We start from the raw sequence: 26,467 nt of genomic DNA, 5'->3' as shown, positions 1-26,467 counted from the left end.
AAAACAGGACATGAGGCATAAACCCTGTTTTCTCAGGAAAATCCCATTTCAATATTTTTCATAATCAACACAAAATTATTGACTACTTCTATAGATAATGTAATCCTCAATGCAACTTTAAAGAAGTGTTGCTTACTAGTGGCCTTCTGTTTGCTTGCTTTGTTAAACTCAGTAAGTCATACTCACTTGTTCCACTGATGATATCCGGCCTGGCTTTCATGACTTTGCAGAACTGCTTTCTACAAATTTCTGTCCATCCAGTATGCCTTTCTGAACTTTTTACGAGTGATAAGAGCTTGTCAAGATCTTTATCTAGAAGAAATGAAAACAGAGGCTTATTTTGTAATTATAATCTTGGTTCATTTTTTTTTTTCTTTTAAACTAACTACACAATCAGTAAGAAGCTGTAAGTTACAGAGTACTATAGAAACAAGTAGATGCATTCAGAAACTAGAAACATTTCAATGAAGAACAGTGAAGTCAGACAGCTGAGAGCCCTGCCATTGCCTGGTATCTTTGGCAGACCTCATACCTTAGCAAGAAAAGACTAAATAAATATCCCTTATCCTGTGACAATTAAACTGGACAAGCAGTCATAAAGCTGATGACATTCTGCTTTATACAGAATGGAAATATACATTCTACTTACTGCCGGGTTTTGAACATTTAAGACATTACTGAGGCACATTTTATAACCATCCCAAAGTTATTACTCTGTCCTGAAATGATAAGAACTGGAAAGACACTTTAAAGAAAGTAGTTTGGTATTTCCATGTAATTTTACCACTCTGAGAATCTAAAGTAGAAGACAGGCAAAGATCCTCCATCAAATATCATTGGTTTAATAATAAAACTGTGAGGTGGCAGCACTGTTTTGTAGAACATGAAATGAAGCATGAGAAGACAGCAACATAACAGTATTCCATAGAAAATTTCTGCTTCTTTCCGTAAGCAGGTTTCCTTCAGATGCTTCTACTATGGACAGATATTATGGCATATATGTGTATAACTTCAGGTTGCTAGGTATACCTACTGAGTACATTTTGTGAAAAAACATTGGGTTGCCCATGCTGTAAGAATTCTCTTAATAGCTTTGCTGATAATCTCCAGCATTTCTCAACTTTAGCACAAGTACTTAAAATTGGGACAGAAGGTTACACTAAAAGTATATTTTTGCTATTGCTGAAATGTCACCTTGCAAGTTTTGCATTAATATTTAGAGAAACTTAGAATTTTAAATTGAGTTTTCTGAACAAGCTAGGTGCACTCAACATGCCAGGGCCACAGGCTCTGTACTGGTGCTGTCAGAGGCTGCAACAATATAATTCAGACATTTTCTGACTTGAATGCTTGACTTTTTACCTGAGCACCTATTAAAACACAGCCTTTTGGTACAATTGTCATCTACGAGGCACGAATTTATCATATAATGCTTTTCATTATATGTTCAGCTTCCTTATAAAACAAATTTGTGGAACACTTGACGAAAGATCTTTTGGAAAGTTGCCTTTTAAATGCAAAGACAGAATTTCAAAGATTACTCCTTGCTGTTACTCTTACCCTGTTATTAAAGACACATTCTCTCTTTATAATAGGGAGACATGCCTTCAAAATTGAAATTGCCATTGATGCAATGACAAAAGGGCAGTAAGTATGCTCTCTTGTCTCTTGGCTAGAAGTGATTTTTTTTCCTCTAATTTCTACTAAATTAGAGGAAATTACACATACTTTTCCAGTTTTCTAGAATAAAATATCACAGGTTGAGGCAGAAAATTTCACAACTAGCTGACTCTCATGGAGGTCTGAAAACAGAAGAACCATAGTGACAATCACAGACCCAGCATGTGTAATCATACATGAAAAATGTTAAGTTGGCTTTCAACAATATGTCTGTACTTAAAGCCTGAAGAATTTTTTCTTTAAATCAAACACCTTCTGCAACCAAATGTCTATCGTGGAATTCACACTGAACAATGACTATTAGCAAGCTATCATGATGCATAATGACACTGAATAATATATGCAAGGTAGCTATCAAAATAATGCATTATATATGCTTTGGCAAATCAAAGAGGAAATAATTTCTTCCTATATGCAACATTTGTTTAAAAATACTGAGAAGGGCTGACTATTCAAATTCTATTTTTCTAAAAGCAGAACAAATTTAAAGTTCAAATGACACGTCATTTTATAAAGTAATTTTATGTAAGATAAACCTGATCAAACTCAGTTTTCTAACATAAAATGCTGACACCTACAAAATGGAAACAATCTGTTAGACCACCTCTCCTCAGGCAACTTGATTCCCAGAGTACTTGATGCTGCTATGAAAGATTTTCTGGTCAACTCAAGGGATAGAATAAAGGTGGTATCTGTAATAAGGCAAAGGCACATGCACTCACTCCAGCTGTGCGCAATCCCTTTGGTGTGGGACCATGCAGTTCCCATTGTTACAAAAGAATTGTAGCCCACACTACTACTACCTATTCACTAAAGTGATGAAGGTTATTCATACCTTGCAAGCTCTCCTTTGTTCTGTTTCTACATTTTGGCCACTACAGAAATTAATTCTGCTAAGAAAGGTGACTTCTGATTTAAAATTCAACAATAGTTTGAGCTAGTCTATAGTTCTTTAGAATAATTGTTGTTACTTTTACCTCTTTATAGTTTTTCAGTTTTCAGTTTTCCAATAAAATTTGTTTTCACAAACAAAATACTATTTTCATATTATTTTATTCTTTTAAGATTAGAATATTTTCAGCAGGATTATAATATTGCATATAATTTATTTTAAATTGACCTTAGTGATTTATAATGAGTAAATTGTCTCCTTGTTGTTGGAGCTTACTGTACAATAGACAGTATTTCAAAAGAAGCTTATTATAGTAACTTATTACCATTAATTATTCCAAATTAACCTGAAATTCCATTGGTATCCACTAATAACTAAGCCCTCAGTTACCATATTTCCAAATAACATGCACTGATGTTTAGAACAGCTTATGTGCGTATGAAAATTTAATGTGAAGAAGGATTTATTTTTACAGTAATATCAGTAGAATTTCTAGTTCTTCCTCTGTGCTTTTCTGCTATTTCTATAACAGGTGAAGATTGAAGAAAATCTTAGAACTGCAAAGGAACACTCTGCTACAAGTTAGTTATTTTACTTCCTAAAGAACTGTAGTAATTCAGCTTGACAGATGAAGATCAGAGACTACAAACTGAGATTTAACCAGTCAACTTACCAGAGACCAGGGTGAAACTTTGATTCCTCTGAAGGAAATAAAACTACTAAAAAAACAAAAAAATCCCTCACTGATTTAAAGAAAGCAGGATTTCAAGATCATGGCCCATCCATCTCTGCTGCCTCCTTCTGGCTTCTTGATTGGACCCCTATTTTTCTTTGTACAGTTTGTCTCAATAATATTCTTCCTCTCCTGCAGGTTTTACAAAATTAAATCTTTATTTTGTGATTGCTGAAATGCATGCATGCTGCTATCAAGCAGTGCCAGTGCATCCAAAATTGTACTGTTTAAACATGTAATCTTCTACAATGTCAATTTATGCTCCAACGATAGGATAAGGAAATAAAGATTACAGTATATTACAGGCTTTTCTGAAATTTTGCTAAAGACCATGGACCACTGTATTTGTCTTAAGGTTCCTCTGGGAAGCTAATATTTAATAAAAAAGGAACTTAACTTCAAATATGTACCAAATATAACTAACACAGATATGTGTTCCGCCATCAGAACACTTACAGGCAAGGAACCTACTGAAAACAAGAACTCATTTTCATATAACCAGTGTATTCTTCCCCCCCAGTCAAGGAGGATACAAGAGTTAGGATCCTTGGAGAGCACACTGGAATGTTCAAACTCAAATGACAGAGAAACAAGCTTAAGATCCACGCAATCAAGATACTATAACATAACCATATATTTAATAAATCCATTACATACTGTAACTGGCATTATATTCTGGCATCACCTTATCTTCTTTCAGCTAAACCACTTGCTTCCCTTAACAGCTTATTAAAGATGGACTATCACTTCCTCCAGCAGCTCAGCACAGTACAAAGAAAAAAAAATAATAAATAAGAGAACCTTGGGGGTTGTTTTTTTGAATGAAAATTGCTCCCAAAAAACTCAAGATACCAAATAAATGCCAACTCACTTTCACAAGCTAGTAGGGAACTATAACTTGCCCAACAGTATTACCACGTAGCTGGAACTCCAACTACCACACAGTCCTGGGCTATGAGTATTGACTGCTACTGAGGGTGGGCTTTCACACTATTACTAGAGGTGTTTTCAACACATGGCAATGTCAAAAGAGAGAAGTCCTGCTCTTCTTTCTCTTTTCTGGTATGTCACTAAATGAGTTCACTAATTATCCTACATTAATGACTCGAATTATTATTTTTTTCCTGGAATAAATACCAGGACTGCTGAAGGAGGTGAAGAATAGAAGGTGAGCGAACAGAGGAAGGAGAGAAAGGAGGAGGAAAAAAAAAAAAAAAAAAACCAAACAAAACAAACATACAAACAAAAAAAAAAAAAACAGGAAAAGTGAGGAAGAAAATGAGTAAGACCCTTCTCTTCTGATGATGGTGAGCTTTTAAATATGCTTAACTGTAACAGTGTGATTGAAGAGGAGCATATGTCAATTTAATTAACCTGCTGCAATCCTGCCTTCTTCCTCATATATGATTATACTTTGCCATCCCACCCCTTCCTTTGCGCTAGCACTGGTTGCTCTGTGTAGCCTTGTCAAAAGAAAACCAACTAACCAACCAAAAAAGAACAACCCACATCATTTACTAGTTTATGAAGCTATGGAACTGCACTATAAATAACCTAGTTACCTGCATGTATGAAATATGAACGACCAGACCATAACTTTCTGCAAGTTTAAACTGATCTTGTTCTATAGATTATGCTGCTTTATAATTCTTCAAATAATTCTTCATCTAGCTTTTGTATATAAAGCAGGTAAGACCTAGGAAAATTCATAAATGTTTTAGAAAATGTCAGAAACACCACAACCCCTTTCTCATCTGATTGCGTTTTGTGATAGAAGTGTTTTTCTGTGACTAAGAAACTAAGATCTGTAAATCCATGTATAACTTACTCAGAATCAAAATTTAGAGATAATGAATAACCCGACTATATTTGACTATTACATGAAAACAAATCCATATTAGGATATATATTTTAGGAAAGTCCATGTACATTTCTGATAGACCTGCCTAATAGTTCTCTTTCATTTTTCATTAACTGTGTGGACTTCTTAAAGAGTGGAAGACAACAGGCTCATACATTAATACTGAGCCAAATACAAAAAAGAGGACATGTCAAAGGAGCACAGGTGATAAAGACATTTATGTGAAATTAGAAAAGAAAGTTAATATAGCTGTTTCTTTGACAGAGAAAATTTTAAAAACAATTTGAAAAAGAGAGATGGCTAGTTTCAGGTAGATATCAAAAAAACCATGGCTGAATAGAAACCTGATTAACAAACCAAAACAAAAACATGGCAGCATGTTCCCATTTAAGAGTAAAAAACCAAGAACTCTGAGAGTAATGGCTGAGAGAAAATATCAAAAGACTTTAAGAACATTATCACAGAGAATTTTTGGTAGCAATTCTAGACTTTACAAGTCAGGAAGAGAATAAGATTAATGAATGATGGGGTGCCTACTTATATGGAAATGCTAAGCAGTGAATGTGTCATTACAGGACAATTATGGACACTATTTTTCAGTCACACTCACCACCAACTGTCATAAATGCAGAGCTAGGAGAAGAAAAGGAAAACACATCTGTGCAAACAGAAGAGTGAATATAACAGTTTAATGCAGTTCTAAAGAGTTTATCTTTTAATAACCTACAGCATAGCTAATATTAAAAATTTTAAAAATCATTACTTTTAATAGCTGTATCTGGAATAACAAAGGACTTGTGGTTTAACCCCAGCCTGCAACTAAGCACCAGTCAGTCGCTCACTCACTCCTCCCCGCTTCCCGTGGGATGGGGAGAAGAATTAAAAAAAGTAAGACTCATGGGTTGAGATAAGAACGGTTTAATAACTAAGATAAAAGAAGAACAAAAGATAATTATGAAAAGTAATATAAAAAAAAGAGAGAGAAATAAAACCCAAGAACAAGACAAGCGATGAACACAGTCCGCTTGCTCACCGCCCGCTGACCGATGCCCGAGCAGCGATCGGCCCCTCCCGGCCAACTCCCCCCAGTTTACAAACTGGGCACGACATCCTATGGTGTGGGATAGCCCTTTGGCTAGTTTGGGTGAGCTGCCCTGGCCGTGCTCCCTCCCAGCTTCCCGTGCACCTCCTCGCTGGCAGAGCACAGGAAACTGAAAAGTCTTTCACTTGGGGTAAGCACACCAGTGTGCTTTCAACATTATTCTCGCACTGAATCCAAAGCACAGCACCGTACCAGCTACCAGAAAGAAAATTAACTCTATCCCAGCCAAAACTAGGACAGGACTATATCACTCTTTGAAAACCACTTAACAATTCTTCCTCGGATTATTTTACTGAAGTAATAATTGAACAATTAAAACAAAAGAAAAGAAACAGGTTATCTTGCTGCAGTGTAAACAGGTGGACATGGCATAATTAATTTCCACATGTAAATAATGAGCCACATAAATCATTTGAAGCTTCACTATAAATTACCTTTGACAGAAGTGAGCCATTAATATACCGCTATCCAACAGTTTTCCAACTCTAAATACTGGCTGAAATAATTAATGCATATGAATACACAACAAAGAAAGTTTATTCCTCCATATAACCTTTCCTACAGATACATATACCATATAGGCAAATGCCTAACATCTGCAAAACCAGAGCAGATACTTGTAAACAGTGATCCACTACAGATTTTCCTCAGAGACAAATATACATTTTGGGTGAGTCTACCCATTCAAAGTGTCATCATAAAATGGAGGAATTACTCCACTACGCCAGTGTAGTTACTGACATTACCAGCATAAATTATGGTAGCTTCATTTTTGATCCAGTGAGGCAAAATATCCAGTTGCCACTGTCTGTGAGCACTACATCAGCACAGAATTATAGCAGAAGTGCTAAAAAAAAAGTTCTCTAAGATGCAGCCTTCAGCCCTTGGTGCTGAGGAACACATGCTTCAGACACCCTGCAGTTAGTACTGCTCTGCTTTTTCTTACAGCTAATTAATCCCCCTCCCTTTCCCCTCCCCTCAGTTGAACAACCAAAAAGGTGTCAGTGCTGCATGTTTGCCACTGTCCTTTCAAAACAACAGACCCTGGTTTTGTGGTTTTCTTCATAGAAAACTTGGTGTGAGAAAGTCTTTTTTACTGAGCAACTCTCTTGTGCTGCTGCTTTGTTTTATCTATGGTTTCCACTATCCTAGATACAGTCACAGACTACATGAGGTCTAGGACTGTGGAAATGAAGCTTCCTGTTCCCTGACCTCAGTAGTACATAATCTTTTCAGTGAGGAACAGCTACAGTAGTTCCAAAATATTCAGTGAGTAATTTCAGCTTGTGCTCAGAAAGGCAATTTCCATTAGCTGAGAGACACCCCTGGGAAACAAAGGTTCTGTTATTGCATCTGTCCTTCAATTCCACCTGAAGGGAAGGTCAGAAGAGAAACATGTTCAGGGATAGCAATATCATATCTGAGCGCACATCTGTAATCTTTTTTTTTTTTTTTTACCCCCTCCCCTCCCAGCCATCTCCAATACATATTCTATAAATACATTTTAAAAAAAAATTAAAAATAATCAACTCAGGTTATGTTTTTACAGCTGACATCACAATTATGTGATGGACAGCAGACCAATTTTCAAAGAAGGAAAAAGTAAGCTTCTCTTCAGGTGTCCATGTCATCTGGGTAATAAGCGAGGAGGTAAATAGACAGAATAAAACCAACAGTTACAGCCTGTTCAGCCAAAGAAATTGCACATTCTTTAACAGTACTAAGAATCTAGTAGTCTTAATTATTCGCGTAATAGAAACACCCCAAAAAGAGGGCAGGAGTGAGACACCACAGCATGAAATCTGAACACAGAGAGCTTCAGAGCATCTCACAAGCATTGTGCTGGCCTTCAATCCTCGGCAAGAGATACCACAAAGCAGTCACGCATTCCCCCTCATAGGATGTCCAAGTGTTTGCAAGAACTCTTGCCACTAAGAAGTCTTTGTGAACCCTGTCCATCTTCTTGCACTAGAGCAGAACTAAAACGTAGTAAGTATTAGTCTAAACTGGTTTTAAAATCTCTGAGCAAGTTGTGTAAGTAACGCACAACGTGAATTCTGAATATTCACAACATCAAGGGAGTTGGTCTTAAAACCTCCAATGATGATTTCATGGCTTCCAGATGTATCCTAGAAGAGGTTTATTGATTAATGTGTAACAAATCTTTACTGCCAAGTAAGCCAACTATTCCTTTTTCTGCACAGGGACGTAGAAAACAATCAGTGTGCCCTCCCTATAACTGATTTTAACATACTAAGAGACTTGCATGACCTCTGTCTTTTCAGCATCAGCCAGTTCCAATTATTTCAATCTATACTCATGTATCACATTTCAAAGTCACAATCTGCAGCAGTACCTCCCTCCACTATATCTATTTTCCTTAGACTGCAGTGCCTATGCTAGAGGTACCCCACCCCAGGACTCACCACCTTCAAATGACAAAGATCATCTTCTGTCTCATATAAATGTAGCTCACAGATCTTGCTGATAATCATATTTTTAACCTCTCTTGTGAAAGAGCACTCCTATCACTGCCATACTGTAGTGCTGAAGAATACAGTTCAGATATTCCCCATGCTCTTGATTTCTTTTTTTCCAAGCACTGGAAATAGCAATTAATACATTTTATTCTTTTAGGTTTTGATCTATTTATTCTGATACTTTTTTTCAAAATAACTTACACATCCCAAAAGTTTCAGTCTGGCAAATCAGATATTCACAGTTTGGTGGAAGAATCAATTGTATTTTAAAAATGAGAACTGAAATAGACCACTTCCAATATCTTGGGGTTTTTTTTTGTTTGTTTGTTTGGGGTTTTTTTTTTGTTTGTTTTGGGTTTGGTCTTTTTTTTTTGAAACAGCAAACAGAAAATATTTTGTTTGACTATGAAACTAAATTCTGTTCATTTTCCAGTTATATAGTCTTTTACTTCAGTTAGCTTTAATATAAAAAATACCATTTAAAATTAAAATATTTCAATACTTTATCAAACACGTTTGCAAACCTTTGAAACTTCATTTCAACAAATTTACTGTTAGTCAAAAAGTTTTACCCAAGCCTTCCCGGCTGGTTGTCATCCACAAGACAACAGAGAGGTTCTGTGGGACACAATAAAATATGCTTTTCCAATCAAGAGCAATACTACCTGCCTCCTTGAAGACATATTTAAAACAAATGGGCACCCCCTTTATGGTGATTTGATTGTCTTATGAAAATTGCCTTGGGAAGTCTAGAACATATTACTAAAGCTAAGATACAGAAAACTCCCTTATTTTATAACTACATGGTCTTTCCCCTTGACAGAGGAGGGAATTGCCTTTTTCTTAATTTTTTCTAGATATTTATAAACAGATTATTTTGTATTCTACAGTTAATGTAGAACTTCTATTACTTTTGAAAATTTATATCTGCTAAGGTAATTCACAAATAATTCCTAATAAGTACATCTCAAGGATACAGTAAACATGAACAAATACAAAGAATTATTTATTTACTATAAACCATTCATCAGATTCTTTTGCATTGTCTATGCAAATGAAAACCTTAAAATGGTTTCTCTGTATGAATTAAACTGCTTTGCCTAGATAGTTCTTCAAAGGATTCTTCAGTCTGCCCACATTCCAAATTGATGTTCAATGTGGAAACCAACTATCCTAAACGCTGTCTATTTCACACACCACCAAGCTTTGTAAACACAGGGATCTGAATCACGAAAACAGTGTACAAAAAATTTGTAGCTTAACCATACTGTCTTGCTTCAGTTACTAGAGAGATGATATAAACGTATCTCATGAGTCACCCACCTGAGACGAGCCAAAAGGTTAATCTTGAAGTTTGCATAAGAATTAGATTACTAAACAGAGCTTTGCAGATTGACAGTTGCACAAAGCCAGACAAGCAAAACCAAACCAACTTATTTAGCTATCAAATGCAGCCAACAATAAAAAAGCCTTAAGTATTTATGAGATTATAATCTGGGGAGTGGGGGCGGGAGGAAAAAAAATATTTAAAAATCAACAGAAATGTCTGTTTGACACCTACACTGCTTGCATGCTTTGTATGTACCTTGTCTGAATTCAGCTTGCCTAGGAATTTCTGCAAGATAGCATTTTGGCAAGGGCAACGATGAAAACATTGGCCAAGGATATGGATCACTGCCCTAGAAACAGGACCAGAAAGAAATTAATTTAGAAGAAGAATTAATAGCATTTTCTTAATTAACACACAGGTAAAGTTCCCAGAATTATTGCCTATGTGCAAAAATTATGCTTGATACTACAATTTGCAGTGAGATATTCCATATCTAAAAAAAAAAGTTAAAGGATACAAAATCCATAAAGCATTTGAGCCAGAATTTTTTCCAGTATATACCACTGACAGTTTTGATTTTTACAGTTCTTTTTTTAAACCGAAAAGGAAATTGCAGTTTTTATAAAAATAAATTAAAAAACCCACAAAACTGTATTTCCAATTTTATACATTGATCTAGCTGTCTTTGCTGTGCTGAAAGTAATTTGCATTTCATCTTTATGAAACTGACAGCCAGTGAGGAGGAGAACATTTAAAGGAGCTGCTTAACAAACACTATTGCTAGAAGATCGATGAAAGCTCCAGGTATTAGATACTGCAGACGAAAACCCGAGCACGGAAAAAATATCAAACAAAAGGAAGATATAACAAATGGAAAGCTAATAAAGAAAACACAGAAATATAAAAGTAAAAAAAAAGACAAATTGCATTCACTTTTATACTATGAAAAGTAACACTAAAATGGAGCAATATAAACATTTCATCTGAACATGGTGTGTCCTACACTCAAGCCAGTCCCCAGATAGTGGGAACAATGAATTTTTTCAGTATATCACTTCTTAAAAATTTTAGCCCTTTACAAAGCTAAAGGTAGACTGCTATTTCTTAATGTTAAATAATTTTCCACATGCTGAATTATCAGCAAAAGCGTTCAGTTAATAAATGCAGGAGTTAAGGAAGGAGAAATTGTTAAACTTTTGATTCTAACCTTATCTAGTACTCTCAAAGGCAAAATCCTTTCATGTGGTCCTCCAATCACATTTATCCTTACAAGAACATGGTTTCTCTCCACTGAAAGACCATCAATTATAAAATCCCTGGGGAAAAAACAAAACAAAACAACACAAAATGAAAAACAAAACAAAAAAAAAACCAAACCAAACCAAAACAAACAAAAAAAACCAAAACAAAACAACAAAGTCCAAAAATCAGAACCACTTCGATTTACCGACTGTTTAATTCAGAAAACTTTAATGAGCAAAAATACCTCAAGAGACATAAAAGAGTTAAAACACAATGTGGAAAATGCATAGGTATAAAGAAATTAGCAGAATCATGAAGTATTTTGAGATGTCTGCAAGCATTATCCTAACTTTAGACTTCCTTACCTATTGCTGATTGGAAACATCTGAGCAATTACTGGATACAAAAGAGTAGAAAACTTTGCAAGTCTTGTTATGCCCACATATTCAGTAATTAGGGCAGAGACTGTTAATGGACCATCAAAACTTGCTCATTATTTGGCCTACCAGCAAAATTCTGCCGTCAGAAATAAGCAGAGCTATTCGTAACACAGAGCCAGCTTGCTATCTGAAGTCAACTGTGTAGGCCAAGGTACAAAATTTTTTAAAAGGAATAAATATCAGTTTTTATATACCAAGTTTCTTACAACTTCTTCCTTTGTAAGGAAGTTTCATCCTCAAATGGTAAATAACATTCATCTATATCTGCGGACATTTCACCCATGCTGTTTGATTTAAACTCTGTCCTGGCCCCGTATAGCGAACATTAAGAGGAAAGTTCTTAAAATTCAGCACGCTGAGAGAAAGGACAAAATGTCTGTGACTAAATGACTGTCCATTTCCGTCCCAAAAAATACACTTTTCATTTTGAAAGGATGCACTGTGCAATTGTATTTAGAACTCAGCAACAAAAAGTCCCAGAAGTTGGAGAGTCAATTAAGTTATAAATAAATAAACCAAAAAAACCCAAAGTACTGACGATGCCTTTAATTCATAAACATTAAAGCAATACCCTAATTTGTTACTATATACATAGCAGAATAATATAAAATAAAAATAAAAAGGTGTATTTACATCCACAAATCTTGCACTTTTTATTAAGAAATAAGATTAATATAAATAAAACTGAGAAAAACATTTGCTTTTTTATTTCTTACACTTTTGAGGTGGACATGGGAGAAAGAGTAAGAGTGTTGTGTCTTTTTATAATTTAAGACTGATGAGAAACTTGCATGTAAGTAAACATATGCACATTAGAATCCAACTTCAGTGAGAGCATTTGTATGTTTAAAGCCACCAAGGTATTCATGTATTTGTTTCAGGAGAAAAGTTCGATAGTTAAAATAATATTTCCATCAGCTACTTCTTACCCTGGTCCTTCAGAAGTTTCTGTTACGTTTTCCTCCTGAGCAGTTAGTAAAACTTGTGACACTTTATACTGAGTCTCCAAGAGTAAAAGGGTATTGAGCTCACAGCACAGCACATTTAACAACCTGCAGAAGGACACATTGCCATGATAGCACATCAGTCAGGAACCCAGTAATGCAGAGTAAGACAAAGGTGAACGCGTTTATGAGATCACAAAACGGAAAAAAAACCACAAACCCTCCCCCCCCAAAAAAAAGACAAAAAACCTTGAAGTGTCTGAAAAATACCCAGACAGAACTGGGTCAGGAATACTCTATTATATCCCTTCTAGCCACTCAAGTGGCACAGCCTTGAGCAAACGAGGAATGGTTTACAACAGATTTTTTTTGTGTGTACTGACCAACCAGAGGGAATACTCCCTGGTCAGCTCAGTCTGCTTTGGAGTTTATATCACAGAATAATAAAATTGACACTTAATAAGACACTCCATGTGCGATGTGAAGAAATTATACAATAACAGGCTGGTAAGGCAACTCAGAATCAGGTTGCCCGAAGGGGTAGAAGTATGGGAGGGAGACAAAAGATACATCTCTCCTTTAGAAAACAGGCTTTTAAGCACTCCTGAATAATCACATTTAACACAGTTCAAAAGCAGTAAAAGATATGACATGTAATAAAAATAACAAATCTGCTGTTTTCTTATTTCAGAGAAACACAAAACAATGGTAAATGAAATTAATAATCACAAGAACACATGACAGCACATTACATACAATTTGCTTTTATAACTTCAGGGCAAATTAACAGTGAAAGTACTCTAATATATTTCATGTAAATCTGACGTAGGGCAATCCTAATCATATTACTTTTAGTTTGGGGTTTATTTTGTTTTCTTTTTTAACTAATCTATTCACTCTAGCACAGCAACAGAAAATTTCATTGAAGGCGTCCTGTTCATGGAAAATAGTATGACTAAATAATTGTGTTGCTATTTTCATTTTCTGCTTTATCAGTCATAAAATGCAACGTAAGTCTGATCAGCATTATATTTTGCATTCACGTAAGACTTAATATGAACCAGAGAATACATATTGTTTGACATTTGTAGTCTGTTAGTCAATGCTTATTTTCTTCCATGTAATTCCCTATATGCTTCTACTGACAGCAGCAAAAATTCTCAAGCCATTCTATGGATAATTTAACACCTGCAAATTCACACAATTGTGGCCAGGGATTAAATAGTCAAGATGATAATATATATTTTTCTTTTTTCTGTTGCTTTTTTTAATATAACTTGATCTGTCCATTTTTGTTCTCTTCAAGTTTTATTTATTTTACCTTAACTATTTCCTGACATTGTCTTGTCCTGAGTACTCTTCTAAATCAGAGATGAAGAAATGACAGTTCAACTATAATTTTTTTTTACTATTATATAGAAGAAAAATACACAAAAAGAGCACTGAAACCATTATGAAGATGGACCATTTCTTCTGTTAACTACGATGACTTTAAATGGCAAAGAACCTGTTTCCAGTAGTTAAAAACCACTTGGAAGAAGACTGATGGCTGAAAATACTTATAACATCTCCTCTGCTACACAAAGCAGAGCAAAAAAATAAAACAAACTATAAGCAAATAAAATTAGGTAGAAGAGATAGTGGCAGGATAAATGACAAAATATATGAAATCTAACGTGAACAGCCTCTACTGGGGCATTCAAATGAAATTTTCATCTATGTGGAAAAATCCATTTAAAAATGCCACCACTGAAGTACAGATATATGGTTATAGGTGATACTCCATTGCTTTACCTTCTTAAGTCATAGATGTATAGACTAAATTTTTAAGCTAAAAAAAAAAAAATCACAGTGTATAGTGTGTGTATTTGTGAGAATGCTTGAATATGGCTGTGGAGGTTGGTTGGTTTGGTTTTAATTGCATTCGAAACATCAGAATTGGATCAGACCACCCAGTGCAATATCCTTTCTATAAGGGATGCACACTTATGAAAAGGTATAAAACCCTGACAGATGCAATACAATAAAATCAAAGCATATATTTTTGAGATAGATTTAAAAATTTATACTTTTAATGCAGAAGATAGAATTCCCAACCTAAATATCGCTGAAACTGGAAGATATGCTTTGATGCAAGGTCTCGTACCTGGGAAGGAGTAACCCCATGCAACAGTACAGGCTGGGGACTGACCTTATCTGAAGGCAGTCTTTTCTATAATAGTAATTTTAAAGAAATTCAGAAAACTCAAAATACATAGCAGAGCTGTGAAAATACAGTAGTAATAAGTAATTTTAGTTTTGAATTCTGCATTTCTTGTCCTATGTCATCCCTGTCTTTCTTGGAGTTTGCTCCCTGGATTCTCACCCTTCAACTGTAATTTTACAACTAATACTTCACTGTAGAAGTCTCTAGTCTGAAAGAAGGCATGCTAACAAGTGCTTGTGTATCTATGTAAGACGATTATCTCCTTGGTTGTAGTAGGTGGAATCATAATGACTTTGTTAACTATGGCAGAACAAAAGGTCCTTCATGAGATATAAAACAGCTAGTAAATAATCCTAGCTGCTAAAAAGAAATAACTGTTAATTTTTATGTTTCCTCTCTAAATTTTTTCACCTGAAAAAATATAAACCACCAATGAATTTCTCCAGGTTGCTAAAACAACTAATTATGAGGATAGCTTATTGTCACATTTCTCAGTATTTTTTCTATCAGCTCCTTTTCAGAACACAAAATAATATGATGTTTTCCCATTTTCTCAGTTGTCTTTTTTTTTTTTTTTTCCCCCCCAACTTCAAATCACACCTCTCAAACGCTACCTTTATTATGGTAAACACAATACTAGTTTTCTGCAGTTCCCACTACGCTCCCATAGACTATTTTTCCTTACTTTCATAACGGATGTTCTTTCCAAAGCCAACCCCATGCTCTGTCCTCACTTTGGCAATGCCTGCAAATGCTCAGCTGAGAGTGAAAGATGAAGGATACTGTTATTGGATACAGTAGCTGCAATAGCCTGTGGTGGGTTGACCAGCCAGTACCTAAGCACCCACCCAGCTGCTCGCTCAGCCCCCACCACCCGCAATGCCTAGTCAGTCTCTGAGCAACGGCCACCTGCAAGACCAGCCCCACACCCCCCAAGTTTTTGTTGCAGAGTGAGATGTTACATGGCATGGAACATCTCTCTGGTCAGTTCAGGCCGGCTGTCCCAGCTGCATTCATTCCCAGCCTCTTGCACACCCCTAGCTTACTCACCAGGGAGTGGAGAAAAAAAAGACAAAAAAAAAAAAAAAAAAAACAAAAACCCAAGCCCTGTTCCTGAGCAGTGCTTGCAAAACTGGCTAAAACAGGGATATGTTATCAATACTGGTTTAGTCACAGATCCAAAATGCAGCACCATGTGGGCTGCTATAAAGAAAATAAACTCTGTCCCAACCAGTACATAGTCTCAGCAAAAGATAAAATTTCATGCTATAAGCAGAAGTCAATCCACCATAGGTAAAAAAGAAACCAGTACATCCAAAGCAAATTATACTGCAGTGTCAGTAATGTATGTGTTTAGGCAGTGTGCAATGGCTAACCAAACCTGAAATGCTTGCATCTATGTTGTCTATAAGGTGTTTCAGTGATGTGACCCCAAAATGGAGGATTGAACTGGTCTTTAGTAAAAGGTTTTCTTTTGCCCTGAAGTTACTGCCTTCTGTAGATACAGGCATGGCTGATTCAGGCCAGTGCAAAATATACAGCATGACATTTGTAGAGAGCTCAGTTGTGGGACAAGGTAAGGTCTGTCTTTCTCTCCCAGGAATCAGTATTAAAAACGTAAGTGGAAGAAAACCAGGACTGTAACCTCCTTGAAGTAGCAGGACCTCCTTCTTGCTAAATGAATATGTATACCAACAGAGAAATCCAAAGCAAAATTTTCATTGAATAAGTTCCAGTGTCATCATCATTAGAAACAGCTTCAAAACATTTAACATCAGAGCCTACATTACTAATTTGATTTATTCTTTATAATGCTTTGAGTAGTAGCCTGAGCTCCAGCGAGAGCATTGATCCAAACCGCAAGCGGCAATCACTGTCATGAGTGCCAGACAGACCAGCAGACAATGGCAAATGGCTAGCAAAAAAAAAAGGCCAAAAGCTACCTAGTCACAAACAGCACTTGGAAGCTTCAGCCACACAAAGCTCTGCATGCTGCCTTTGCAGACTGAACAAAGGGCATTAGTAATGAGCAGAGAGAACATGCCTTCGCATGTGGCCTTGCTAAAGAATCAAGGCTTTTAATTGTCCCACTGAAGGCAATGCTCATAGTGGTTTTGAAAAATACAAGGTTTTCTGGATACAGAGTACTTATCAATACCTTGAGTATACCTTCGACGCCTGGGGCACTGAAAGCTACTACCTCAGGGCAGTCATGTTTCTCCCAGTAAGAAAACTCAGGGACTGATGTATTCCTTACTATGTTTTCCACATGAAAAGATTTTCAAAAGAGTACCTACAGCACTTCAGCTACCCAATGTATTTACAACTCACACATAATGTGATTGCTAATGGTAGAAGAGTTTCTCTAGCTGAACAAAAATGCTTTTCATGAGCATCACTTACCAGCCCAGAGGACTGAGAACTGAAGCAGATTTTAAACTGCAGGAAGTGAAGCATTTTAAGTTCCCTCAGTGAAATAAAAAAAGAAACCATCAACAAACAAATAACATAATCCTATCACAGAATCTGCTGTTCCTACTTCATTAATCATAAATTGTTTTAAATTAATAAACCTAACAAACTTTTATTAATATAAAAACTAACAAAAAACTGAGTTAACTATAACTACATAATGTAGAAGCATGCCAACATAATCCTGTTGCAAATCCCCACCACTACTAATGTAGACTGTCCTTTTGTACCTTTGGATTATTAAACAGGGGTCAAAGATTTACAGGACACATGAACTCTCCAGTGATCACTGCTGCAGAAGTCTTGTCCCTCACACACATACAGCATGCACATTTGGAAGGAAGAGGTTCATTTCCAAAGAACTGTCTGCCACTTGCTAAATAGAAAACACACTTAAAATAATAGAAAATGGGCCATTAATTAACTCAATCAATTCTCCTTACTTAATTGAAAAAGGTTTTGTAGAAAATAACCAGAGGACTACATATTCTTTCATGCTTTCAACATAAAATAATTCAAATCTGGCAGATTTGGAAGAAGAAAGAAATACTGTCAGGCTCAATTCCTCCCCTCTCTCACCATACTCCTCCCTCCCTTTGAGAGGAGGAACTCTGTGAACATGGCTTTCATCCGTTCACAGACATAAGGATGTTGAATGCCACAAGATGTGGCATGACAAGGGTTTCTTCAGTACACCCAGCCAATAGCACCATAAACCTTGTTGCAAGAGTGAACGTACCAGCCAGTCGTTCAAATATTAGTGATCAAAGGGATTCATCAGTGACATTAGTCAGCAGTGTTCATGGTCTATGACGGCGTAGTTAAAATAAAGATATATGAAAAGCAAGAGGTACAGCCTTTTTTCTGGCTTTGCAAGAAAGTTGTAAAAGAAAACATGAAATGATATGCTTTCTAAAGGGGAAACTGAATTTGTTTAATATCAGTTTTAAATAAAGTCTTGCTTCAATTTATAATGAATGAGATTTTAAAGAATTATATACAAGCATTTTCAAAAAGCTTCTGTTACTCATATTGCTTTTTAATAAAAACAGAAAGAGAAAGAGGGGATAAACTTAAACAGCATGCTGACCTGAGGAAAAAGAATGATCAGGATTCATAGCTTCTACTTTTAGAAAACAAGATAATTAATGTTCCTTCCATTGTGTTGCAATCATTAAAATCACACATTCTCTTAATTAACAATACACATAATGCAAATACAATTAAAGGAATACATTATTTCATATGCTGGAGCTACCCCATTACTGAAATGCAATTATATATAAGAGGGTGTGTTTACAATGCAGATGAATATACAATGGAAAAGAATGCAGCAGTGTTTATTATCTGCATTTTCTAAACACACAAAGTTATCTCTTGCCTGTCACAAGCTTGTTCATCTCACAGCTCCCGTAGGATTTAATTCATTCACCTGTATTTCACTGGAGTGCACTAGATGAAATTTTGACTTATACATACTGCTTTAAGGCAAATTTGAAGACACTGATTGATTTTGATGTCAGTATAGTATAAGCCATTTAAATTCTTTTTCCTAAATCTTTCTCTTACTAGTTTTGCAGGCCAACAGAAATCGATACGATGCATTTTTATCATCTTCTGCACCCATTCAGTAAGCAAGAAAATTAGTATTTTAAGAAAAAACATATTCAGCATGGTTTTTTAAAAGACAAACAAAAAAGCGTGACAATAATGTCAAAATATTTATTATACAAATCTGAAAATAACAAGCCAATATTCTTTTTCTATCTGTAGCAGGCTCAGTACCTCTACAATCCTGGTCCTGATATTGATGAACATGTGACTTAGTCTAATATTTACAAATTTCTATAATTCCACAGAAACATAAATGCATTTAGACAATTCACACAAAGCACTAGTAAAAACTCCCTTTTCAGCCTTACCTTACACAGGCCTGAAATAAATCAGTTTTTCATTGCAGTTCAAATTATGATTCTGCAAAATAAATTATCTTCACATATCTCTAAAGCTAAGCAAGCACATTATGTCTTTAAAATTAAACTGTCCCGATTTGCACTTCTGAAGGAAAAGGATTTACTTGCAGAGTTTTCCAGGTATTTTCCTGCAGAAAGCCAAACTCTCAAACAGAGCGCTGTCCTTGTTGCTTGATGCCTACTAGCGTGAGGTGTTTCAGTAAAAAACTGTGTGGCTAACAATGATTCTTCTGATTCAGAATGTACAAACAAAAGATCTTTTGACCTCAAAATATTTGGGCATTTTATTGACTTATGGCCAAAATAAGCCTCTAGGGGAAAAAAAAAGAAGAAAAAAAAATATCAGTAGCGGCATATATATATATATAAGATAGCCAAAGAAAGGGGCTTTTTTCCCTCTGTAATCAGATGCCTATTACTGTTATATTATCATATATCCAAAAAATGGAAAAAAATTTCCAGGAACAGTATTTAGTTATAAAAGTACTCTTCTAAATAAGGAGAATTTTTGCAGAGCTGTCTGTAGACCAGATCTGATCCCCTCCTACTGCCCACAGTCTACGCCTATTCCCAGGAACGCTGTTTCTCCTTCTGTTTTACATGCAAGCCAACACTGATGTAGTATCTTTGAATTTATTTTGGAGTGTTGATGCTTTTTGCTGATTGGGGGTTGGTTCTTGAAGGTAAAAATTTGGTATTTTGCTACACTTTAATCTAGCTAACAACACAGTATCACACTCACAGAAAACTCAGTTTCTGAATAGTGAGAACAGCAGTATGTAAATGACTGAATAATGCTTTAGGCAGAGGCTTTGAAAATATATAGTATGCATGTATTTTCCTGGCAGGCTGTAAGAACTCAGAACTCATGGATGTATTCACTGTACTGAAACACTAGATAAGTTGCCTTGATACCATACAATTCATCAGTCTGAAAGAAAAAGTATGCTACTGCTGTTTACTTAATTCCTTTGTTAAGTTACAGATATTCAAAGACCTTGGCCTTGGAAGGGAGATGGTTTAGATCTCTAGTGCTTTACGAAAATTGTTCTCTCTCACATCCAATAACTTGTAAGATCAGTGGGTATACTTCTATCAGAGAAATAAAGCTGATCATTAAATTAAGAAAATTCTCTGTGCTTAGTATGTTAAAAATGTAAAACTTTGAACACTGCTGTGAATTTCCTTTCTCTAGGATTTGTGCTCTGATGGCAATTTAAGTTCAGAATCTTCTAAAACAGAAAGACTACTGAGAAATTTTGCAGTAGTTCATCTGCATCCAGATTTTCAGCCCGTACAAGAGTGCCTGAGACAGCCTCCAGTGTTATTTTATCAACCAATATTGGCTGACTGACACACTTACTGATTTTAAGTAAGCACTAATCTGCTTTGAAGTTGAAAGTTGAACTGAGAATTTGAAAATCTTTCTATACAGAAATTAGGAACTGTCTATATACTTTCACTTTTCTATTCTTATCTCCAACTTTGTGCCTAAAGTTTCCATTTAATAATTAATAATTTATTTTTTTTTAAAAAAAATGAGTTTTAAAGGACCATCAAATGAATAAATCTCATCCTAGAAGCGTCCAGTAGATGCACTTAAAGGAACACCAGATCAGTGTGTGTAACTACTGAAGAAGAATCCTAGGTCAAGATACTTCCAAGTTCAGAATTACAAAAAAATAATTTGCACCAGGCCATAGCTTGCTGTGGAACTGAGTATTTTTTCTTGATCACACAGGACCGAGTCTGCATGAATGCACTCTAGGGAGCATTCTTTATAGACTGAGAGATATTGGCTATGCAAAACCATATCTAGGTTCCCTGTGTTTTCCCTTTGATTTCTACTGCATGCACACCACTCTTCAGAGCAGGCAAGCTTGAAAAGGAAAGTTGACAGCAGAGCCTCTGCAGGACTGTCCTTCAAAATAATAATTCAGAATTCATATTTATTCAAAATGAAAACAACCATCCACCAGAAAAGGAAATATTAACATTAAAAACATAAATAGTCTGTGCAGACTGTGGAAATACCTATATATTTTAAGTTTTATATGCAGTTACACAGCTCATAACCAAAATAATTTTAAGTCACCGTTGTAAAATATACACATGAAGAAAAATGCAGTTCTAAATTGCAGAAGTTGCTTAACATTCAAGTAAGCAATTCTGTAACTCTTTTGAACAATAAAAGTGGGTTACAGGATCTCAGAGTATAACCTGTAAGTTAAACAGATCTGAAGTTCAGCACTCAGCTCTGGGTTAGCCACATGTGCAAGTAACGAAGTATACGGCTGTGTAGATCTGTGAACGATTAAAAGAATGTGGGTTTGGTTGTACTGTTGGTATTAAATCTAGCAGAAAGAAATATTTCTAGACAAACATTTCACCAAAATCACTGTCACAAAACTGTTTGGTTTTTCAGTGTTGCAGTTATCATAAACATTTAAACATTTTATTTCTACATAGCAGCAAAGAGAAATGTAGATACTTTGCTCTTTCTAATTAACTTTCTAAATTTTCAGAGGTGTTAAGCACCTGATATTATTTGACTAACTGCTGCTGAGTTTGGTGTTCTTGGTGGAATTTAGTCAAGGAGCAAACCAACTACACAAGGCAAGGTTCACTTTATGGAATGCAGATCTCTTCAGTCAGCAGTGCTCACAGAAAAGCTCACAGAGCTTTGTTTCAAAAGGTATTTAAAATGAACTGTACACCTCATACTCAGATAACATAGCCTAGGAATTTTTGTAAGTCTTAATACTATAAACAATACAGTAAGCATGACAAATTCCAGAGTCATCCAGAGTTCTGGTTTTATTTTAATAGGGAACTCTGAATAACTATGTAAGAATAAAAGTTCTCTTTTTGTAGGCAGTTGAACTAGTCATGATAAAAGGCCTCTATGTGTCATTGCTCTATGATTTGGAAAAAAACATTTGTACAGCATACCTCACAATGCTCATGAAAAGCAACTATCTGTGGTATACACAGGCCCGTATTAAAATACATAGAATTGTATGTTCCTTTCTTTTAAAGGAAAGTTAAAGAAAGGCAGGGGGCAAGGGAACAGGTTTTCTGAACAGTAAACTTAAAAAAAAAAAAAAAAAAAATAGAGTGAATCTGTTAAAAATAAAGTTAAATATGAGGTCCTAGGTATCGCTGAGATTCCAAAAAGTCCCTGCAGGACACAAAGCCTCTATTGAAAATTATATTTTAATGTTTTAAAAATCTTTCTTTTATCTGATTGCTACTTAATTATTGCAGTATCTATCACTTTTATGAGTAGGTTTACACAATACTGCTTAATCTGTTCTTGAAATCTGGGAGTTTGCCTGGATTTTCACTTGGTTTTTGACTTTATCACTGTCCAGCACAAAATATCATCACCACAGTAAAATCTAAAGCTCATCTCATCTGTGTAACAATATAGCTTCTTTTACACAATTACAAATGAGATTATTAAATTGCTCCTATGTGTACTGATGGGTAGTTCTGCTGCTTCACAGGATATAGGCCTTGTTAAAAATATTTCAAGCACTGAACACAACGTCAGCACATGATCTATGTGTTTGTGTACCAGTCTCTGTCTTACATGGGAGTCAACTGTTTACACAATCAGATTGAATAATTAATTTTGGTCTAGACCTTACAAGGGTTCCCAATATCACTGTAGGAGCTGTTATTTTATCTTATAAAGGTAGAACACAATCTGAAAACAAACTATTATTTTAAACTATAAAACTTTCCCTTAACCCTAATTAAATCAAAGGGAGTTCTGTCAAACTTCTTATGGAGTCAGTATGATCCTAAATGAAGAATAATATCTTACTCTTCAAATTTCATCTTAGGACTTCTCATTCCTATCCAACTAGTGATTTTCTCCAAAGCAGCATTTAGAACTTCTGATTTATATGACAAAATCATATATTTCCTAACTCCAAATTCTACCACTGTTCATCTCCTCCATGCTCATCCTTACCAGTAAATTATACTGTATCTTATGGTGTTCATACATAGTATGAAATAATTTTACTGTGATATCAAGTACAAATACAGCTGCAGAAAGCTAAAATTGCAGTACTTAATCAGTTGAGCTATATCTTGCCAAAGTGAGGTTATCAAAGTTTTCCATACTATGAATTACAATCTAGCAGATCTTTTATTTCAATTGCACAAAATATGTTAGTAACAAAAATGAGAATTCAAAGATTTATATATTCAACATCAGAAAACAGAAAAAAAATCAGAAACTAACTTCTATGTTAAAATGTTATAAAGCACTTAATATTACAAAACATGAGCATGAGAGTGTGAGCATATTTTAAGTGTTCCTTCAGGTTCTACAAATATTTGGAATCAAATTGTTCTCTCCTCAAATTAAGTTGTGGTGAAATTGGTGATAGTTAAACCAATACTTTAAAAGATAATTTTAAGTACAGAGAAACTAGATGAACCAAACTCTATGATATAAACGTGGTAAAAAATACTTTGTTTATTTTAGTATTTTGGTATGATTTTTGTTTTATGCATTACAACGGATGTACCACATGTTCTTTTCAATCAGCTAGACAAAACAACAACATGCAATTTCTATTACTGTTTATCGTATTACAGTATATCCATTTACAGGTAATAAGATTAGATTCATCACTATTCTCATTTTGTAGGCCATTTTTCATTTAATCTTCTTATGTTAAAAAAAGGGGGAATTTTACCTTCATGCATAATAAACGCAAAACTATGCTATCTTATCAGAAGCAACACATACAATTCTGTTATATCCCATTTAGTTAATGTGACCAGAGAATAATAAATTAGCATCTTACCTCAGACCAAAGGTATGTGATTGTTCATAACTGAATAAGGAATGAATTTTAGCTTCTGAATTCAAAATTACAAGTCTGTCAATGATATCCTGCCAAAGGAAGACAAATGTAAAAAACTCACATATTATTTTATATTTTATGTATGTAATAGTTTCATAGGGATGTTTACTATAAAATGATGCCAATTATTAAAACACATGTTGAAATTATTTCTGTAAGAATAGGTGCTTTCCACCATAAAAGTCAACAGCAAAAAGAAACCCTAGGGAAGTGTATGTGTGTGTGTGGGGGGGGAAATCTCATTTTAAAAAGAATAGATCACTAAACGTACAAAAAGATCCTAGCATATCAAGTAGCCCAGTTCTTGTTTAGTATTAAACCACAACAAAAATGTTAAACTGTTTTTCCTATGTTTGAAACGTATATACATCTATTTGAATGAAAAGAACAGCAAAATCTTTAGTATTATACCCTAATACTGGTTAGAGTACTACATGCTTCAAAACACGGCCATTTATTCTCAGTGTAGCAAGGTCTGGCTTGGATGTTGAAGCTAACATCTTTCATCCTACAGCATCTCATGTAATGGAAAAAGACCTGTGGCTGCTTCCCACTTCTTCCACAAACCCAAACTAATTATATTCCCCTCTGGTTCACTGCATATCGAAACTGCTTCTGAAGAAATAATTTCATTAAAAGACCAAGAAATGCATTAAAACATTCACTGACGTGATTGTCTCAGAGACAGATTGCTGTGCTATAGTCAGAAGAAACAAACTACAGAGTCCTTATGAGCTTTAGTTAATCTGGATTAAACCCAAACTTTTATTTTTGACATGTTTAAGAAGTATAGTTTCAGAGACAGCAGAGAGAGTTATTATTCAACTGGTTAGATCAATGAGTCATTTCAATATGATATGAGAGAAAAGTTAGGATCCATACCGTCATTAAATCAACCAAAGCTCTGATTTTCAACAGAGAGAAAAGGAAACACCACAAATAAAACTCACAGTACTAGAAAAAAAACATCTAGAATTTATCAACTATCTTCATAAAATACATTCTTAATTAAAATACAGTGAAACTATATTCTCCCTATTAGATTTTGGGGGCACTGTAGGGGAGACAGCTGTGAAGAATGCACTTTTTCCACAAAGACTGTTCACAACAGTGCTAGTTTTGGCTGAGGTAGAGTTAATTTCCTTCATAGTACCTCGCACGGGGCTATGGTTTGGGTTTGTGCTGGAAAGTGTTGATAACTCAGGGATATTTTAGTAATTGCTGAGCTGACCCCAACTGACCAGAGGGATATCCCAAACCATATGACGTCACTCTCAGCATAGAAAGCTGGGGGAAGAAGGGTGGGGAGAGACATTTGGAATGATGGTGTTTGTCTTCCCAAGTCACGTTACGCATGAGGAGCCCGGCTGTCCTGGGGATGGCTGAGCCCCTGCCTGCCCCTGGGGAGTGAGGAATGAATTCCTTGTTTTGATTTGCTTGCATTCACAGTTTTTGCTTTACCTATTAATGTGTCTTTATCTCAACCCACGAGTTTTCTCACTCTTACCCTTCTGATTCTCTTCACCATCCCACCGGGGGGGAGTAGGAAAGCGGCTGGGTGGGGCTTAGTTGCTGGCTTGGGTTAAACCATGACAAAACTAAAACTCACAATAAAACAATTCAACTGGGACCTCAAGGTTGTTTGTAAAATTGGTAATGTAAGCAATTGATTTGTTTGGGATTTAAGGCTTTTTAGATATTTGCACGTACAAAGATTTAAATGCCAAGGGATATTTCTCTGGCAGCGACTTCTCCTCTCATCTATACCTCAAAGCTTGGAGCCTGCAGAAGAGTAGAAAGAGCAGGCACAAAGAGAGGACCATTGAGAAACCAGACCACGCTCTGATTTGTGGTATTAGGAATGAAGAAGATAATGAACAAGGCCCAACACAGGGTCCAATCAGAAAAATGTGCAATTAGATCTGCACTGCTCAGCTACAGAGTGTAACTTAAGTATTACAGGTAGGATGTCATCTACTTGGAATACTTAAGATACACCATCTAAATGTAAGATTCTCTGTACTCACCAGAAAAAAAAAAAATTCACCTGCTTTAACATGCCTTTCAAAGCTACAGATCTGGAGGGTACATTCCAAGCTAGATTCCCTTGTGTACTGTAGAACCTCTCAAAGTAAGAGTGGAGGCAGACAGAAGGACCCTGATTCCTCTGCTCCATTTTCTAAAATACTTTCATATGGCAAACAGAGTGAAGAAAAAAAAAAT

The 26,467-nt window shown here is 35.4% G+C and overlaps 1 protein-coding gene across 8 annotated transcripts in view; it reads right to left on the bottom strand.

Annotated features, from left to right (window-relative positions):
* The window catches only part of TBC1D32 (TBC1 domain family member 32), a 90,416-nt gene that overhangs the window by 30,300 nt on the left and 33,649 nt on the right, over nucleotides 1-26,467 (bottom strand). For 7 of the 8 annotated variants that reach the window (XM_032998091.2, XM_032998089.2, XM_032998093.2 and 4 more), the window contains 5 exons: nucleotides 24,185-24,273; nucleotides 12,690-12,812; nucleotides 11,286-11,394; nucleotides 10,310-10,427; nucleotides 187-312 (listed from right to left, as the gene is read on the bottom strand). In XM_032998091.2, the coding sequence (XP_032853982.2) occupies nucleotides 187-312; nucleotides 10,310-10,427; nucleotides 11,286-11,394; nucleotides 12,690-12,812; nucleotides 24,185-24,273 (565 nt within the window). The remainder of the gene's footprint in view (nucleotides 1-186; nucleotides 313-10,309; nucleotides 10,428-11,285; nucleotides 11,395-12,689; nucleotides 12,813-24,184; nucleotides 24,274-26,467) is intronic. The other variant, XM_032998090.2, reaches the window with a different exon arrangement.

The sequence above is a fragment of the Tyto alba genome, unplaced genomic scaffold (assembly GCF_018691265.1).
Source record: "Tyto alba isolate M040663 unplaced genomic scaffold, T.alba_DEE_v4.0 Super-Scaffold_22, whole genome shotgun sequence".
NCBI classification, from domain to species: domain Eukaryota; kingdom Metazoa; phylum Chordata; class Aves; order Strigiformes; family Tytonidae; genus Tyto; species Tyto alba.
Note: the sequence above shows the minus strand (reverse complement) of the source record. Positions and strands in the feature narration are given on the sequence as shown.